The sequence below is a fragment of the Siniperca chuatsi genome, linkage group LG19 (assembly GCF_020085105.1).
Source record: "Siniperca chuatsi isolate FFG_IHB_CAS linkage group LG19, ASM2008510v1, whole genome shotgun sequence".
Taxonomy (NCBI): domain Eukaryota; kingdom Metazoa; phylum Chordata; class Actinopteri; order Centrarchiformes; family Sinipercidae; genus Siniperca; species Siniperca chuatsi.
The window spans coordinates 12,620,804-12,641,292 of record NC_058060.1 but is presented as its reverse complement, the minus strand read 5'-3'; the positions used below and the strand labels follow the sequence as shown (position 1 = coordinate 12,641,292).

The 20,489-nt window shown below is 39.4% G+C and overlaps 1 protein-coding gene across 3 annotated transcripts in view; it reads right to left on the bottom strand.

Moving 5' to 3' along the window:
• cntnap2a (contactin associated protein 2a) overlaps nucleotides 1-20,489 on the bottom strand; it is a 316,253-nt gene that overhangs the window by 181,527 nt on the left and 114,237 nt on the right. For 2 of the 3 annotated variants that reach the window (XM_044176652.1, XM_044176650.1), the window contains exons 2-3: nucleotides 19,961-20,020; nucleotides 4,064-4,174 (exon numbers count right to left, since the gene is read on the bottom strand). In XM_044176652.1, coding sequence (XP_044032587.1) covers nucleotides 4,064-4,174; nucleotides 19,961-20,020 — 171 coding nt within the window. The remainder of the gene's footprint in view (nucleotides 1-4,063; nucleotides 4,175-19,960; nucleotides 20,021-20,489) is intronic. The other variant, XM_044176651.1, reaches the window with a different exon arrangement.

Sequence of the window (20,489 nt, the reverse complement as noted above, 5' to 3'; positions counted from 1 at the left end):
GGGAGAGTAGAGGAAGAGAAGTGATGATGAGAGGTAGGGAAGAGTCAAGACCATGAGAGAGCAAGGGAGAGAGTGGTAGAGAGGAATGGTTGAAAGGAAGTTGAGAGAAGGGGAGAAGAAGAAAGAAAGAGACGGAACAGGTGAATGGAGGGAGGTGAATGTGAAAAAAGAAGAAATGGAGGACAACAGAGGGGAGAAGGATGGTGAGAATGAGATTGACAAATGTAGAGAGGTAGAGTAAAAGAGAGAATGAGTGGAAAGGAGACAAAGTGTGTAGGAGAATCGACTCTTTAATCAAATAATTACACTTTAATACACTCGTTGGGGCACCACCCGGTAAACCGGGAAAAACAAAACCGAATTAATTAAAATTCGGATCAAGTTGATCAGTCTCTAAGAACAATTGAATTCTTTTTGAAAGATTGACCTTGTCTTCTGCTTCAAAGGAAACACACAGACAACTTCTTACTGATTAAATGAGGACATTTATTTATAGCTAAATGTCAAATTACTGAATAAATGAAGGATTAATAAGGTATATGATAAAGAAAATAAACACAATGGATGAAATAGTCGATATCGAGTGATGAAATAAACCTGATCTTATTGGCAACAGAGAGGTGAGGTATGTGAATTGATTAACATTATAAAAACGACTGCAAGGCGCTAACGTAATGCTAGGGCATGTAACTTATCTAAAGGGGAATTAATTTATCTTATTCAACATCATCTCTTTATTACAGCAAAACCATGGTTTAGCCTACTGCTTTGAAGTGCTGGCAAAGATTTTGGCTTTCCTACGTGGTGTGCAGGGTTGAATCTGCTGTGCAGAGGAAGGTGCCGGCGTGTCTGCCTGTGGCGCAGACTCTGTGATTAAGGAGTCCAGCAGACCGCTCCCAGGTGACTCTGTGAAGCAGTTGGTCACCGAGCTGATGAGGTCTTCTGGCCGGTCTGGTGCTCTCATTTCAGGGCCAGCGGCAAAGGTCTGGGCCAAGATGCTGCCGGCACAGTTCTCTGGGAGATGCAGGATTTGAAGTTTCTTCGGCTCTAACCTTTGTTGTGTTAGAGCACAAACGTTGTCCAGGCTTCTTTCAGAAAGAAGTTGTCTGGCTTCCAGCGACTCGGGACGGCTTCTGTAGAGTCTATGATGGCATACCTTGATGAATAAAATATCTCTGGCTACACTAACTTCTTCAGCTAGGCTTGAATAACTTAAAACGGGAAATAACATGTCGTAAGAATCAAGGCTTAGTGTTAACGTTACAAAAATATAATTTAAAACAAACAACTCTGTCAGTTTAATACTGAGGCATTAAAAAAACTTGGAAAAAAGTTAAATTGTGAACAGACTTTAGGCGAGGAAAAGAAAACTTAAAGAAATACATATTAAGAAACTAAGGTAAAACAAAACAACCGCTGAGCTCAGACGTGAGGGCCAGCCTGGCGCTGCTGTGTCGGTGACACTGGTTTTGTCTGCTTGCTAAAGGAGGAGGAGTTTCGAGTGTGTGCCGAAAACTCCATTCCTTTGTTGGAAACTTTTAGCACGGTAAGTTTTACACACAACATATCACATACTCAAACATCACTATGGCCATACAATCATGATTTGAGACATACAAATAGCATAGTGGTTACATTTTATTAAAAATTATTCAACAACTATTTCAGCAGATTATTCAACCAGTTATCTGGGACTTTTCATTAACTTTAACACACAGTTTTAACACTACTAATAAGTGGAATAAGATTAAACAATATAGTTTGCTTAATACAATAGCTACACTATTATACAGATTCATAATGGCGATGGTTACAGAGACTTCTATCTGTTGGTCAGTAGGTGGCAATGCTGTCAGTTGGTAAACAAGAGTTTAACTCCCTGAATTACTAACTTGCTCATCTCATGTCCTACAAAAATAAAAGTTGGGTTACACATCAATGAAACATGTGCTGATTAATGTAGTTGGATTTCTGATTGGTTATATAGCTAATTCACATTAATTCAGACTTGGGTTACAAAGCAAGAATATCACAATTCTTTCACTTAGGAATATGCTTTCAACATTTATGATGTGTGTCTGGCAAACTTTATCTCAGACCACATCAGGGGGTAAGAGAAGAAAGTGTGTGTGTGTGTGTGTGAGACAGATAAGGGAGGAGAAGATGTTTTTGGTTTCTCCTCCTTTAGTTAAACTAATCCAGAGAGTCAATTTATTGCCTTTAAATTTTTCTGTTGCTTCACTAGCATGACAAGACATGTCTTTCCTCCGGGGTGGAAAGTTGTGGTCCTGTCTGGCAAGTATGCAAATTGACACCTTTACTGTTTGAGAGGGGAAGAAGTCAGTCAAAGATCTGAGCAGAGTTTATTCAAACCTCCCCTCATGGAATTCCACTGGGTCGTAAACGATGTTGCTGTGGGGAGACATTCACCCCCCCTGCTGTTCTCACTACAAGTGTCAGAGTCTTTATCAGTCTATTCTGTCTTCAAAACCCAGAGGCAGAAACTGTCCCTGCTTGATTTATCGAAATAATGAAAATAAAAAAGCTCATAATACAGCTAATGTAATAATGGACTATAGCAACTGACAATCAAACTGAGCTGGTCTTAAATAAGATGCAGCGATGCAATTTTATGAATAACATGTTGCATAGAGTAACAGCTTGTGAGTGATTGTGTTTTCCAAACAAAGTCAAAAGGCATTTAGCATTATGATGATGAGTCTGTTAGTAAAGAATGTGTTTAGGCTTCAGGAGCCAGACACAGAGCATTTAGCGGGCTCCCGTCTTCCAAATATAGAAATAAAGCAATGTCCACAAGCGTATTCCTGTTTATGCATTTACACACACAAGCACACAAATACACTTTCTTAAAATACACACAGTTACTCAAATTAAGCATACATGCATGGATGGAGAACACTAGGTATGTGACAGCAATCGCATGAACATGTAAGGTGGGTACCAGGGGCCTGGTGACTGGCTGGCAGCTGGAAGCTGGAAAATCGTTATGGCATCATTTTAGCTCTCTCACTTTCTTTCTCTTTCATGCACACACCCTGACACACACACACACACTCCTATAGCCTAAAACTCAAATAACTGTCAGCAAGTGGTGTTTCCCATTGATTTTGTGCCTCCCCTGTTCCATAGCACTGGGAGATTGGAGTAGATTGGCTGATCAGTGCACATTCATGCCACTGACGCCACATTTGGCTGCCAAATGTAGCTGCTTGGAGGGACCCCTCCTTATAGTCTGACTGTGTGGGCATGATGTTGTGATCCTGTGTTTTTGTGAATGTTTGTGTGTGTTAAGTGTAAACAGTTCCATGCTGCTGCTATTTTTGTTTTCATGAATAAATGTGCAAGTGTGGGATGCAATCCTGTTTTTGTCAATGCACGTGTTTCGAGATGCTTGTGTTCCTGTGAAAGTATGGGTGTTTAATGTTGGGACTTGTACACATTCACAGAAACACTCTTAAGGCATGAAAAACACATGTGCAAGCTTGAATGGCTGTTCACCTGTTTTATCATTCAGTGGGTGTTGTGTGTGTCATTGTTATGCTTGTTTGTTTGAATGTATATATATATATATATATATATATATATATATATATATATGTGTGTGTGTGTGTGTGTGTGTGTGCATTTGTGCTTCATGATATCTGTGTTTCTGTTTTGTACTGATGTGTTTTGTATTCTGTGTTAGAAACTGACAAGAAGAACAATGCACATTTCAGTTTTGAGCAGCATCTTCCTTTACCGCAGATAAAATAAGATTTGTTTTTTTTTCTGTACTGTGACTATATTAGATGGAAAGGTATTAATTATTAATCATATAAACATAGAGGGGTGTAATTGTCTGGCCTTATCTCTCTCTGCTGTGGACTGATGTGGAAATGAGCTCCAGTCTGAGTCACTGAGATAATGACTAGAGCTGAGGGAGGGAGAAAAAGAGGGAAGGGAGAAATATAGAGAAGAAGTCATCGGTGATAGAGAGAAAAAGAGAGAAGAAGGAGAAGAGTGAGAGCAGCTGTGCAGCACTATGAAGCATGTATGTGTCTACCTCCTCTCCTGTTGAGCTTGGCATATCCAGGTGCATATCCACTGGAGAAGACAGACGAGCTGGTGAAGGCTGTGTGGGGCAGAGGAGAGGCTAGAGCCTCATCACACTTCTCTGTGGAGAGAGAAAGAATATGAAGACCCAAGGAGAGAGAAATAGGAGAGACAGAGCAGGAGAAGAGACGACAGAAAGTCGGAGAGAGAGAAAAAGGGACATAAAGTTGGAAAGAATAAAGAGGGAGGAGGGAAGAAAAAGAAAATGGTGAACATTAGTACATTTTACATTTAGAGAATATGCATCAATGCTGAACATACATTTATCTAAGTCCATGAAGTAGTTGAAGTAATTCTCAGCAATTCTAAATCACAACATTTGTTAATTAAACGTTATTTAATTAATTCAATTCAACATTTCTAGTATAAGATCTCCTTAACCCATTTCAAGTACTCTTTGCTGAAAGTCTTGTGTTTTTCATATGGTTTCACTGCATTGCCTAAAAGTTCACAAAAGAGGAAACATGGGCATAGCTGGAGGTCGAGGGAAACTTTGTGGGTCAGGTCACTCCAACCACAGGGGCATTTGAAACATTGTTGAGTTCACTGGCAATCTTAAGAGTGCACTGCAAAATGTCTAGCATAACAAGCAACCTGGCCTTGACCAGATGCATAATTGATTTAGAAAAGAGGGTGGGTACACGACATAAACCAAGCGAGGACACAACTGGGAGAGTATCATAGTTTGGTCCATGAACTCCACCTGGATAGCGCCTGGTTTCAGTGATATTTCAGACTGACTGTGGAGCAGTTTGCCTGGTCTGATCGCCAGATTGGCCACTGCAGCGTGATGTGCCCCCCCGCATTCCCTGCGGCCCCCACCGCGGCAGCCTAAACTGCCCGCCCCCACTCAAATGAATGGAGGACTGGCATTTTCGCTGCAGTGCCTGATTTGGTCTTAATTCAGCCTTAATTAGATGACAGATTTATATACAGTAACTATATCACCAGGTGACTATGGTCCTACACAAGCACTGTAAAAATGCATCAAACAAATCAGTAATTGGATGTGCCAAATTTTTCTGCAGTTAAACAAAGATAAAGCTTTGGACCCAAAGAGGAACGATGAAAAGTCAGTGCTCAGCTTCAGTCGCTAACCAAGCCAGAAATCTTGGTGTAGTCATGGACTCAGACCTACATTTTAACATCTACATTAAGACAATTACCTATCAGCCTACTATCACCTTCAGAATATATCAAGAATTAACTTTTATATTCAGTGGGCTCGACTACTGTAATGGTGTCTTTACAGGTCTCTATAAAAAGACAGCTGCAGCTGATTTAGAACACTGGTGCCAGAGTCCTCACTAAGACCACATCTCAGATCTTCACACTGGCTTCCTGTGTGTCAACTGTTTATAAAGCACTGAATGGTTTAGGGCCAAAATATATTTCTTATCTGCTTCGTTATGAACCTTCCAGACCTCTCAGATGGTTTGGGACAGGTCTGCTTACTGTTCCCAGAGCCAAAACTAAACATGGAGAAGCAGCATTCAGTTTTTATTCACCACATATCTGGAACAAACTCCAGATATGTGGTGCATACCAAGTCTGCTCCAACTCTCAGTTCTTTTAAATTAGGGCTGACTTTTCTGTTTGACACTGCATTTTATTAAAATAAATTTGGGACTATTCATACCTTGCACTGCACTGTAGCTGCAATGTAATTTTTATTCTACTGTTTAATCTGTTTGATTCTATTTTAGTTTATTTTAATCTTCAATTTTACTTTCATCATTTTAAATCCTATTTGTGTCTCTTTTATATATCTTGTCTTAATGCCTGTATGTCTTATGTAAAGCACTTTGAATCACCTTGTTTAACAGTGCCATACAAATAAATTCCTTGCCTTGCTTCACATTTTGTCATTTCTTGAGTTCCCAAATGAGTTAAATTCTATTTGAAATAGGGATCCATCTCAGGAATGAACATGAAGATAATTTAAGAAAGATTTTACAAGACATTTTTAGTATAGTATAATAACAGTAGTGTATACTAAAGCCATAATTTGTCTTTTCAGTGATGTTTGGGACAGGTTGGGGTATATATACCATTTACTGTGGCCATGTTTGATATGAGCACAACTGTGACTAGGGTTTCAACTCTAGTACATTCATGGATGTTGCTTACCACAATCTCATGCTAGAATGTTACATTTTAGTTGTATAATGTAGGTTTAAGATGATCATTTGTGCAAACCATCCATTCCTGAATGAACATTTTAATATAAAATACAGCAGCTTTATGATGGCCTTTTCAGCAGCACATGACCTTGTATGTAATCATGCAGAACCGAGTCCAAATACATATTTCCACCTGTTTAGCTGGATGAACTGTGAACCCAATGACTTGGAGTAGCCATGAGGAAAATAGACAGAAAGACCAGCGGTGTAGTACTGCTCAGTCCAAGCTCACCTCAATGTCAACTTGCAACTCCTAACACTCTCAAAAGAAATTCAAAAAAGCAACTACAGCGGTAGTTTGAGACAAACAAAGGCAGCAAAAAGGCAGCAAAAATCACCTAGGACAAATACACAAACATATATTCCTGACATACACACACACTGATGAAGTCGCTTTACTTCCTCTTTCTCCATTCTTCCCTTTCACTCACTCATATGCACAAACACACTCACCTCTTCCAGTACATTAGGTTTCACGCAGAGAGAAATTGTGAATGGTCTGTCAGGCCAGGTAGAGGCAGTCAATAGCTCTCTGTCATGCCCCACCATGTAGGTGTGTGTGTGTGTGTGTGTGTGTGTTTGAGTGTGTATGAGGGAGAATAAGATTTAGAAGAAAGAGAACTGTTTGTGCTTCTGTGTACGTGTGTATACAGCGTGTGTACAGTACACTGTGGTTGAAAGTCAAAGCCAAGCTACCTTCTTGGGCTGTTGGCTTGTTAGACATACTATTGGGCTCATAGAGAAAATGGTCTGCAGGCTCCCCCCTGGCGTGAAAGTGAGGTCCATATTTTATGTCACTGCCTGTTTGACAGGAGATACACACACTGACACACAGGTTCTCCTTTACACACAAAACGTAATGAGGTCTCTGGCACATTGACAATGCACTGGTGTAGTAGTAAAATCCACTAGCAAGCATTAGGTAACTGACTCACCACCACAGAAATGAGCAGTGATACACTAGATCAGAATGTCCAAAGAAATGGGATCTTATCAATGGGTAGTGTGATCTTATCAAAAATTATACATGCACCCACTTGGACTGTGTCATAGAGTATGTGGGCATATACTGTAAGGCAGGGCTCTACAGTGCGAGATCCTCAGTACCAGTTCAACTGTTAGTCAACGTTTTCCAGCTGAAGCCGTAAGACAGAAGACAACAGGGATAAGATAAGCAAGGTTTGGGTTTGGCTAGCTGGCTATTTAGCTATATCGGGTGCCTTTTGCTGAAACAAGTTCAACTTTTCATAAAGTCGATGCGCTCGACAGTGTCACTTTTTGTGGACCGACCAATCCCAGCCTGGATGGGGCGGGACATTAAAAAAAGGTTGACGTGCTACAGTAAACTTTCTAAATGTTGAAATCATTGTTAAGCATGAATGGTTATGATTATTGACAAGTTAGTCCTTAGCGTTAACAAATTAGAAGATAACCACTATTGTAGACCATCTTTCTTGCACAAGGATTTAGTGAATGAACAAAACATACAAAAATTATAAATGTTGGTTGTGTATTTCTTAAACTGCTGTATTGGCCAACTGGAATTAATATTATACTAGTGGTAGGCTATATAGTATACTCTTATATGAAATTATACTAACATTATATAATTAATATTATACTAACAGTATACTATTATGTTAACATTATACTTTTATTTAATGTTATAATATTTTAGTAATACACTTATTTATACTAGTTAGTCATCCAGGTTGGCGTGGGTTGTGTGAGCAGTGCTAGTGTATTGTGTATCCATCCCTGGTTCAAAAACTAAAGTCCTACATTCCACAAGCCACAATGCGCCAATCACAGCAGAGTTTTCTGTGATGAGTGTTTTCACTCATGGATGATAATGGATCACTGTTTTAAAAATCTGTGTCCATGTTTTAAAAGCTGTTTTCAATGTGTCAAATTTTCAAAATAATCTGTTTCAATGTTTTAAAAAGCAAGGGAGTGAAATGCTTTTAAAAGGACTTAGATGAGCCGATGTCATTGGATGTGACTCACAACACACCTAGTTACATATTCCTGCTTATCTCCTTTTGCAACTGTGCCATAGGTGCACTTCTCATGCAGTAGCATCTGGTCATGAAATTGGGAAAAATCTTTGGGTCATGCTCAAGTGTCTCAGAAATTATTCACCGTCTTCCCTCTTTTTCCCCCACACACAGAAATGTACATTGATACTCTTTCACACACATGCAGACATGTGCATCCATTAATCCTCCTGCACTGATCCACAGAGACACAGACACTTGAACTGAAACAGATGCAGATATATACACGCTGCCTCTTATTCATTCACACACATGTGCACACATAATGCCATTCCTGCAGCTTCAGTCTCAAGAGTGCCTCCATAGGTTTCTCAGCAATGACTTCTTCCAGCTGCACATGAATATGCTTTGTCGGTCACACACACACACACACACACACACACACACACACACACAGACAAAGATGCAGAACTGCATAGAATAAGGGCTGGGAGGGAAGGAACGGATGGGAGAGGGGAGTTAGTGGAGAGTGGATTTTAAAGTAATGGAGGTGTGGAGAAAAATATAGTTTATTTCTTCAGTGCCTCAAGTTATTTCCTCAGAGGCCTCTTAACTCTCTGATGGAGGGACACCGTTACGTCAAAGGATTTTAGTAATCTGATAATAAAAAATTACACCTGTAATCAACCAACTAATACTCCCTTACAAGATATAATGCCGAAAATAAAATAATAATAATAATTTCTTAGTTGACGACAACTCGAGTAAAAAGTAGAAAAGCGGTATTTCCGCCTGCTTTGTCCGCAGTTATTGTTGTTACAACCACAATGCACTTGTTAAGTTAATAGCAACTTGTTACGAACATACAGTTTTTCATAACAACCGTTTTTGATAACAAGCTGCCATCTTCATGATGTTATTTCAGTCTAAGCATTTGATATTTGTACATATGTACATTGACAAGTGTTTTCTGGTTTTCACAAATGTATGTTAAGTATGTGAAATATTTCCAATTTAGAAGTACATAATAAATGCACAGCTGAGATGATGATGCTTCAGCTAGGCACAACCATATTCTGACATAGTGTAAAGGTTACACTTGCAGATTTGTATATCATGAAAGACTTGACTATTGGCTTTGGCAGAGGTCTGTGCTCTCCGAGTGCCCTTCTAGTTAACAGATGAAACTAGCAAGCAAAAATGAAGTGACAACAACTTTTAAGGAAGAAGACCAATGATGTCTTCTTCATACAAACTGGGCATTTCCAGCAGTGTCACCAGTATTTTAGGTCTATGATAAGAGTGAATACCAAAGTCTATGTTACACTGTAGAGTTCGTCACCGCAGTTCAAACAGTGTTCAAGTCTTTGTCAAACATGAAGCAGTTCAATGATGAATGGCAACAATAGATTGTCTGCAGTATGCAAATCTCATAGAGTGTGTGGCTAGAGTGGTGCACACACAAAAGCCAACATGACTGTAGACAGGTCATTCTGTTATGAATGGGAGAAGCAGAAATCTGTGTTTAGTTATAATGGGATTTATTTACTTCCTTTAAGTGTAATGTTGTTAAAGACTACGTTATAAGATATATGTTTGTATTGTTGCATTTTCTGTGACGTACTAAAAGTTACACACAATATCTAGTGAATTTTAAGGTTAGAACCACACAATATTTTCTGAACACTCTTCATTTTCAATCTTTACTAAAAGGAATGTTGATCTGGTCATGGACTACAAAGAACCAAGGACACAGCAGTGGAAAGGGAAAGCTTGGTTGCTGTTATAGTGAAGCCGACATATTGTGACATGTCTGGGAACAAAACGGTCTCTTTTGTGGCTTTGTACTCTACACTATATGATGGGCTGCATTTTTTCATAATGGGGCCAGTGTTTGAATAAAACCAGCACATTTTCTTTTGTTTTATCTGAATTGTGTGTATTTGGAGATTTAAAGGTGGGGTATGTGATTCTAATCCATACAAGTCTTTTTGTCAAATTCAGTGAATATCTCCTCACGGTACGCTGGCTGTGTGTGCGCTGAAAAGAAACCCTCTGGTGTTTGTACACAACCCTGGCTCTGTAAATGGGAAACAAACAGAGTGGCTCAGACCACGCCACACAACACTATTCCAGTCATGATTTGTGTGTCAGGTAACGTTAAAAGACTTGCCCACAGACATTCAGCTTACTTACTAGTTTGTCAAGATATGCTGTTGTTGTGATGTTAGCTATAGTAGGAGGAGAGTTGTGAGTATCGCTGTCTGGAGATGGTTTGCTGGCTCTGGGAAACCGTCTCGTCCTCTCTGGCTGTTAGCTTCGCAGCAGCAACTGTAGCGACAGTTTGCTAACCCACAACGTAGCTAAGTTAACTCACAACCTAGCTAATGTTAGTGACAAAACCTCAAACTATGACACAATGCCTGTTTCCAAATTTTTAAGCATCTTAAAAGAATGCACCTTTACCAACAACAGTGATACACCTAAGTGATTTATTACTTTGAGATGATTAAAGAGCAGTACAGGGTTTCCCACACATGTATAATGTATGTGTGGGAGGGGCAGCCTCTGTGTTTTTCCTTGTTACTAAGTCATCTCTGAAAGATCTAGGATCATAACCATCAATAATTCACTGATATAGCACAATGCCACCTGCTGCAGCACACGTATTGTACTCCTGTAATGTAAAGGAAAATAGATTAAATTATATATAATAAAGTCATGACCTACACAAATGCATACATAAGGTGCATGGTTACATTTGCAAAACATCTAACGTAGTGCAAGCTTGCTCAGTGTCACATGTGACCAGCACATGGTTTGTGAAAAAAGGTAGAACACATTCATGAATGTAGACTACATGGTCATATGCTCAGGACTCAAGTGTGAGATTGTAGCTGCTGATATTTGCCCATGTCTTAAGTGCAAGATAGGGTTCTGTATGTTCAGGTACTTTAGGGCAAGCAAATGACTACAATATCCAAGTGCAAATGTCAGCCTATTCCCTAGAAAGCAAGAGACAGATAGTTGTACATATGATGGTATGATAAGAGAGGAGAAACAGGTAGGGCAGTGAGTGAGGCTGGGAGAGACAGATAGAGAGAGAAGATGAAAAAAAGGAAGAGAGAAAGAAGACAGGATGTGAGAGCAAAGGAAAATGGCTTCCTACCAAAGCCTTCTTAGTGACATTTCCAGCTAGGTAAATAACTAGGATGTGGAAAAATAGCAACCATGAGATGTGTCAGCCGACTGCCACCATTTGGAACCAGAGCCATGGATAGACAGAGTTTGGCCAGCTTGTTCAAAGGGCTTTACATCGCTGCCACATCTCTGGAGCTAAAGGGAGCTGGATACAAATAGAGCACAATACATTCAGGGTGAAATTCATGACATCCTAAAGATCAGTTGGCATAAAATCACAGATTGCAGCTACAAAACAAGATTTTGGCATCCAGAATGTGGCATGATAACACGGAAACAGACAAGCCCAAACTCCCTTAATGAATTGTCGTACCTGCCACACTGGCCATTCAGGAAAATATCTTAGTACTTAGCACAAAGGCCTAACAATGCATATTTTGAAAATCACAAGATTAGAAATTTGGATGGACTTCTTAAGCAAGTCTGACAAAGTCTCACCTTTTGCTAACTGTTTTAAGAATGGGGTCAGTAAGTCAGTCAGCCAGTGAAGAACATTCAGTGTTCTTTGCCAGACAGGTAAAAAAAAAAGAAAAGAAAAAACACTACACAAAACTCTGCTATCTTTATTTAATGACTGTGAAACCATTGTGTGGAATTTAGGTATGGTGCTGTCAAGTCTGTCCCCTCAACAACACTGAATGCTGAACTTTAATGCTGAAGGGACTAGGGGACTTTTTCTGGACTCAAGTCATGAACACAGTGGAAGCTGTCAAAAGTGCCAACAGCTGCATGGAGATGCAGTCTGACTCTCCAAACTGCCAGTGAGTGTGAGATGCTCCGTCTGTGCATGCCTTTGGTCTCTGGTATGGCTAGGAGCAGCCTGGGCCTCTGCTTTCTCTTTTCCATTTTTGCCCACATTCATGTTTCAGTTTGACAAAGTCCATCTGGAGCAGATTGAGAGGTGGTCTTTAACTAAATTGTGTTTGCTACTGTAGAAGCTTCCTGCCATGACCTAATTTCTTCTGTAGTATTTATAAACTCAATATAGTCCATCTCAGTTATTTTTGTCTGATGATCTGCATCAGTCTAGGAGAGGTTTTCTTATGCAGGAGGAGAAACAGCTGTAGCTGATTCTGCTGGCAGAAGGAAGTATATATTCATATGTATTCAGTGTTGATTACTATTGGAAATACAGGACTGTTTTGACAGCCTACAAAAAATAAACCAAAAACAGCAGAAAATATTTCTCTTCTACTGCTGTTAGTAGCATAAACAAAAGCATCAGACACCCCCTGACTGTCACACAGGATACCTACTGTATGAACCATCTGCTCTAAATTGCTATTCCTGTCTTGTTCAACTGCCTTGTATATATCAGTATAATTTAACCAGGTCAAATTCTATGTACAGTTGGCAAATCTGGTAACGCTGATTCAAAAATTGCTTTCAAAAACTAATTGAAGTTGCTCCTCTTTTTTGTGGGGTAACAGACAAAGAGTTTAAAAAACGGTCAAATGGCTATTCGCTAATTAGCAAGCAGTTACATAAGCATGTTGTCCTGTACACCTGGAATTGCATGACAGCAGCTCTCTAGTGGGCTTCACAAAGAGGTATAGGACACAAATTAACAGATGTTCCACAGCATAGAAAAGACCTCAGTAATTGGCATTACAGATGGTTGTTCCTACAGTACCATTTGCCAGTATCTTCACTCTAAAATAAAAAATGTTGCATCACAAGTATGACTCATTGTATGACATATGGAATGTCATGGACACTCCAGCAGGGTGGATGCTGTACATTTCTGTTTATAGAAAGTTTTTGACCTCTAGTAGCACTATGGAGCTGTTTTTCTACAAGTAGGTCCATGTTTTGTTTGTCTTGTGCACTCGCCTGAGGGCACACATGGACGTAGGTGACGCGGTACACATTCCTACAAATGGTTTCACTATTCCTCTAATTTACAGGTGGTGGTAACACTCCAAGACATGTATGCTGCTATGTGCCAGCGAAGGCAGGTAAGAAGAAGACTGCAAGCCAGTAAACATGGACGTAAACAATACTGGATTTAAATACTTAAACAATCGGCTTTGCAAATGTTTTATGACGAAGGAAATGCAATCAACAAATTTGTTTGACCTCAAGGACACATAATGCGTTTTGGTGACTACCACTGAATGTAAACATAACTTGTTTGTTTGTTTACGAGAAAACTCGACAGGACACCTTTAACTTGAATGTCAGCTGCCAAACAGTATTGCAATGCGTAAAAAGAATTCAAAATGCTCTGGTGAGCATGTGACCTTCAAGTCTCTTGGAAGTCCCCACAGCCTATAAACGCATCACAGTTCAACAAGCGTCAGATTCACAGTCACAAAGCAGCCTGGAGCTCACTTCTCAAATCAAAGGAAGAATACAGGGCATAACAAGCATATGTCTGTAAAAGATGCAACTGTGATGGAGTGGAACTTCACTGTTCTGTAGTCAAGTACTTAGCGACACCAGCAGAAGTGAAAACACCAACCAAAAAAACTGACAAAAAGTGCTATTATATTCATATAATAGCTTATAATATAATAGCTCATGTAAAAGTTTTGTGAATCCATCCAGTGACTATTACACATTCTATATTACTGTAAATTCAGTACAAAGTTACATGTTATACACAAAGTTAATTTGTGCACAGGCCTCCCACAGCCTTGTGGCATGAAATAGCGGACGGCAGAGGAGTGAATAACAATCACCTAGACCCCAGGGTGGGAGCCCATTCAGTTTCAATTCACACAATACCCCAGTGGGAATTAAAATGACCATTTAACTCTATGACAAGGTGCCAACTTTTCTAAATGGGAATTTTGTACTGAGAAAAAAATGAAAGCATGAAGGAGGGGTTATCATATATTTAGAGAAATAAAGTCCCTGCAGAAAGAGAAACTACAAAGTGCTCGTGATTTTCCATTGCTAAAATACACTTATTCTAAATTAAATGATAATGAACTGTCTTTTCACGCTCTTTTTGAAATGAAATCTCTAGTCTCAACGCTACTGTTGGTCTCAAAAATTAGTAGCTTTTTAACTGAGATCTCTGAGAAAGATGAGTTGCTTCCCCCATCTCTCTCTCTCTCTCTCTCTCTCTCTCTCTCTGTGTTTAGAAATGTATACATTGTTTATGTGGAATATGACTAACTTTGCCTTTGGGGGTGAGGTAGCTTGTTATTATATTCTCTATTCATCTCTCTCACACTTCCTTCACCCTTCATTATATCTTTCCTCCCATTTTTTCTGCCTTTTTACAAGTCTGGTCTGGGGGTTTATATGTGAGTGGGTGAATTTTAAGATGTAATTAGCATTATTTTTTCTCCCTCTCTCCTTCTTGGAAGATGTTTCGTTAAAAAACAAAATCTCTTCCCATGCTGCTCATTCACTCTATACACTCTGGCTTATTTCTCTTTCAACCCTCCCATCCCCTGCCTTTCCCGACCGCTCTCCAGCTACCCACCACCACCCCCAGGCTTGCCAGCTCTTTGCTTGAGCCGTTAATCTAAATTTTTTGGTCCAGATTCATTTTTCATGTCTTGGAATCCTCACCAAACAATTTTTGTCAACAGATCTGTTGCCCTGTGCCAATGTGAGCACAGACCAAGCGCATAATGAGATGTTTTGGATGAAGCAACCACACATAAAGACAGACATCCAACCACACACACACACACACACACACACACACACACACACGCACGTACCTTTTCTTTCCCTTTACATCTGTCAAGTGAAATTTACACTAACTTTTGAAATGCTGCAAAAACAAAAATGTGTCCAATGTTTAGACTTCAGAACACACAACTAGAAAAATGGAAACAATGATCAATGCTGGACAAGCTGTTATTGTGCTGTGGTGTCAGCTAATATTAGCCATATTTCATGCTGTCTGAGGACAAAAACTAAGAAACACATTTGGCAACATTCAAATTCACCAACTATTACAACCATCAATGGGTGCTTAATGAGAAGTTGTGTTGGATGGATATTTTACAACCAACATTTGGTCTCAAACATTTCAGAATGTCAAAAGTCGCTTTTCACCAGGGTGACAATTGACAGTTTGACAGATTATAATTTACATAAAATACTTGAGTGGAAACCAAGCTCTCAGTCTGCCTCTAGTCCCATTCTCTGTTCCTGCCACTTTCAAAAAAAGTCCTGAAATCATCTGGCAGCAGTTCCCACTTTTCGAATCAAGTCCTTGCAGTCAGTTTGTTGTACGTAACATTGGCCAAAACTTTTTCAGTTTGTCCAACAATGTAACCATGGACCCTCCTCAGTCTAACATTCAGTTAGCCTGGCCAGCTCAATAAACCCTTGTGAGTCTGCTGTATAGGTTCATCTATTATTTATCCCAGTAATTAAAGGGCTCCTCAGGATGACTGATTCTCTGTGTCATTGGTAATCCATGAAGCCTTGGGGTGGTTTATGGGAGGTCTGTGGTGACAGGATCACCGCCCTGGTTGGACTCCTGTGGTGTTTTTTAATGCAGTTTTGGAAAGGGAGGTTGGGCAGAGGGGCAGATGAATACATGTAGTTTTGGTTGAGGGAGTTATAGAGAGAGAGGGAAGAGAAACAGGTAATAGGTTGGAGGGACGTTAGAGGAAAAATTAAGAGTTGGAGACCAAAACTGGATCTTACTAATCACAAACACGACCAGTGCAAAGAGACAGGTCAAGCGCATTGACAGTGAGAGTGTCCAAGTTCACTTGCATTGCACTATGTACAACAGGCTTAGGTGAGGTGGGTTGTAATTCGGAGAGGTATGGTCAATACATGTAACATTTACAGCACTATTGCTACAAATGTGAGGGAATCAACTGTTGGCTGAAGCTGTTATATGGGTTGTATAAACTGATGTTTCCCCAAAATTATTTTTACATAAGAGACAAACTCCAGTGCAGAAACAAATGTTTTTGAAAGAGGAAGATTTAACACTCTGAGCTGTGTGAATGGTGTGTCCAACACTTTTCCTAGTTGCCACGGTGCCCCACATGCAATGTGTACAATGCACAACGACCAAGTTATACTTTGTGTGGTTATTATGCAACAGCACAGTGTAGCTCCTGTCATTTAAACAAGGTTTTCATAAATTATCTGTAATATTATCTGAAAGCAGCAGGGCATGTCTGTAACTCCCATTTACAAATCTTCCTCTCTTGCTCCACCAATAGAACCCAGAAAGAGAATAAGAAAGATAAGCACAAGTGACAGAGGGCCAAGAGTCTCCTCAAAGACTAGTGCAGTTGTCACTGTTCAGTTTTAAATCTCTGGTTGAAACGTTGTATGCTAATCTGTGTATGTAGTTTTTAGTTCAAATAAAAACCTGCAGATTCTTACCATTCAATGACACACTGTACACATTTACATGCACTATGTAATATTTTAAAACACAAAAATTTCAACTTGAATATTCATTTGGTGATAGTAGAGCATTCAACATTGAGCAAGCAATGAAGCAAAGAATGCTTCTTTAAGGATACCTCTTCTTTCACTCTGTATCAAAACAACAACACTACATTTTCATCCCCCTCTGTCACCCTGAAGGTTATACGCTTGGCTGTTTGACTTGCCCACTTGTTGTCAGGTCAGATCAGTTATACCTGCCTGATTCAGTGAACTCTCAACCAGGACTGGTCTGCTTACAGGTGCATGAAGTATAACCCTTTGTCTCTCACTGATACACTCTACCTTCCAAAGAGTGTGTATGAATGTGTGCACAGGTGTGTGTTTGAGAGTGAGCACAAAGGAATGCCAGGTCAAAATTGGCAGAGAGAGAGAATGACACAGTGTTTAGACACATTTATGTGTGAGTATGGCACATGGGAGAGCAGGCAAAAATACAAAAAGCATGATAAAGAGACAGCAAAGGAGAGGAAGTGTTTATGTATGTGTTGTTATGTTGTGTGGCCTGACGCATGGCAGATAGCTACAACGTGGCAAGATTAAGTGGCTCCCATAATAAATGGAATGGGTGTGTTGAGGGCTAAATCCATACAGGGACATACAAGTGCAGGGCAAATTTGTGCCAAGACTTTTATTCAATTTGCACTTACAATCTGCATTACCAGTAAGGAACAGCTCATTACGCAATCAACTACTAGGACTGCCTTCCAGCCACATTCTTTGAGTTCAAAAGATCAGCATGTTCAGAAAAGAAATCAAAATGAAGTGATTCTTAAATAGAAGGTTAAGCCAACAGAAGGCACTCAGCCACACTTTTCTCCTCCCGTTATTGGTATATTTCCTGATGATGCGCAGTATTCGTCAGATAATAGTAAAACTGTGCCTCCAGGCTGGTGCACCTGTTTGATACATCACATGCAGAACTTGCACAATATGTCTACAAAGAAGGAACAAACAGATTAGCTTATCTTGCCCTAAGAGATCTTGGTAAGTAATTATTGCTTTTTCATGATAATATCGCAGAACAGAAAGACAACTATGGTGTCCAATGGTGTTTTCTTCAAGTGAAGTAAGGTTGTTGTACAATGTTCAAAACAATAGAGGATTATTAATTATTTCCATCGTTCCTCAGGTGGGAATGGCTTTCATTTCAGAGGCCATTAAAATACCATCACGCACAGACCATAGTGGGATTGTGGGATTTGGCTTATTGGTTAGTAGGTATATTGGTATCAAAGGAGCTCAAACAGAAACACAAATGCAAGGATTCTCTGTTTCAAGAACACTGCTATCATAAGGAAGGTCAGTAATACTGAACTAGTTTGGTCTGAAGACCAAAAGAAAGAGGTGTGAACTAGGTACTGAACTATATTTAGTTCAATAGTTTATAGTATTATAATAATAATAGTATGGGCATCTTCCAACATTCAATGTAGCTGCATGGATGTATCAGAATATTGTTCGCTGGCAAGTTGTGTATCTTGAATAACCAAAAAATTAAAGCGTTATTATAGTCAGTATATTGTCAGGAAAGTGTCAGTATATGAATGTACTGTAACACCAAAATTATACACATACAGTATTTAGGAAACATGCACTTTACTCTGCCTAAAAAAACGATTTAAATTTTGTCTAGCTTTTGTAGCAGGAAAATAAATAAACTGTCTAGTAATCAGATAATTGGGAGAGTGAGCTATGTGTTACAGGAATGCCAATTATACAGTTTACAGTATTTGGAAAATTTGGCTGCAGTGGCTGTTCAACCAGGAAAGCTGCAGAGTTGAGGAATTCTTTGGCTGCCACACTGTGCCAGTTGTAATTACTTTGATAAGCACAGTCCATCATGGCCAGAAAGTGAAATGGATAGATAATCTATACCTGCATATACCCTCAATTACACTACTGGATTCCAACTAATAACTGGTCTTGAGCAAGTGATTTCATTTAGGCCCCATAAGCCCCATGATTACTAAATGTGTAATTAGATACACAGTTACACAGTATATGATATAAAGTGTTTAAATAATAATGTGACTGTGTGTTAATGTAAAAGTGATGATATGATTGCAAAATATCACTTCACTTGGAGCTATGTATTTATATCCAAGTCCACTCTCAGTGGACTTAGGATTTACAATTAATTAGCTGGAATTTTACAGTATACTGGTTATAAATAGTGGAGTATTTGTTGTTTCTCCATAAATTTAACTTTTTCCAGTCTCCAATATCAAGTTGCGCACACATGCCATGCAGAGGTACTAACGTGCAGACACACACACACACACACACACACACACCTCCCCTCATATCACTGCAATGAGAAATTGTAGCATGAGGTCCATATGTGAAATTGTCCCTGGTACATCATAAATAGGGAAGAACTACACTGATCAAATTTAACACAACACAAATATGCTTGTATTTGCCTGTGTGTCTGTGTGCTAACATGCACAAATACACTTTAGTAAAGTATGTCCTCTTCATTTCCCAGTGTTCGACCATATTTAACTGTGTGCTTGTCCATTGTGACGAATGTGAATGTGTGATTTGACCTGATTTCAATGTATCACAAGTGTACCACAAGTTTTAACAGAAACAGACGAGGGAAGCAGAGGAACAGAAAAATACATTGAACTGATTAAGCATGCACAGTTTGTGTCCATATCCCCCACTGTGAATACCTGCACTGTGGGTCAATATCAGAGCAATCAGTGAATCACTGACTGTTGGTGTGGTCTGGATGGGCCTCAGTCATTTCCTCTATAGAAAGTCAGGGAGAATTCGTGAGCCTCTCTCTGCCCTCCTGTGTGCTCATAAAGATGATTTGCTGCCAATCTGGCAACTGAAGCCCATAATATCACTCCCTCCACTGCCCTCCACCCCTTTGTCAGCCCTAAACTCTGCCATGCTGAAAAACAATATGTTCTGACTGGCAGTAAAAGATGAACGTAGGGACAGAGGATGAGAGGGAAAGGGTGAAAGAAAGTAGCGAGACACAAAAAAAAACTTGTGTGGCATTTGTGTTAAAATCACTCATGCAGGCACAGAGGTACATATGCACAGACCCAATTAACTTACTTTCAAAATAGTCCCATGCTGGTGTCCAATATGTTTGGTTTGCCTTACAGAATGACGGTGCTGAGGAGAGGTTGATGGGGGGCAAAGACAGAAAAAATATAGACAAGCTGGCCTAGACAGGAAGACACATTAAAGTGGTATAGAATTGGGGCTTGATTTTGAAAAAAAAATTCTAAATCCAATATTAGATATGCTTATCATATCAGAATCCTTTCATTTTGATACAGTATATCAAATCAATTAAGAGTTAGGTTTCAACATTACCTTTTGTTGACTAAGATGAGTTTTGAGAGGTAGTCTAATTAATGCTCATAACCTATACAGCTACAACCTGAAAATTAGATGAGCAGCATAAAACATAAAATGATGGTTGTGTATCTGACACACTGAAACAGATAACGTCTACTTACTTTGGCACACCATATTTTTCACTTGCTACTTTGCTCCAAATACTGGAAGTGCTGAATCAGAACTACTAAACTGATATTCATGAAAGATTAACTGAGAGGATTTTGAATAAAGAAACTGA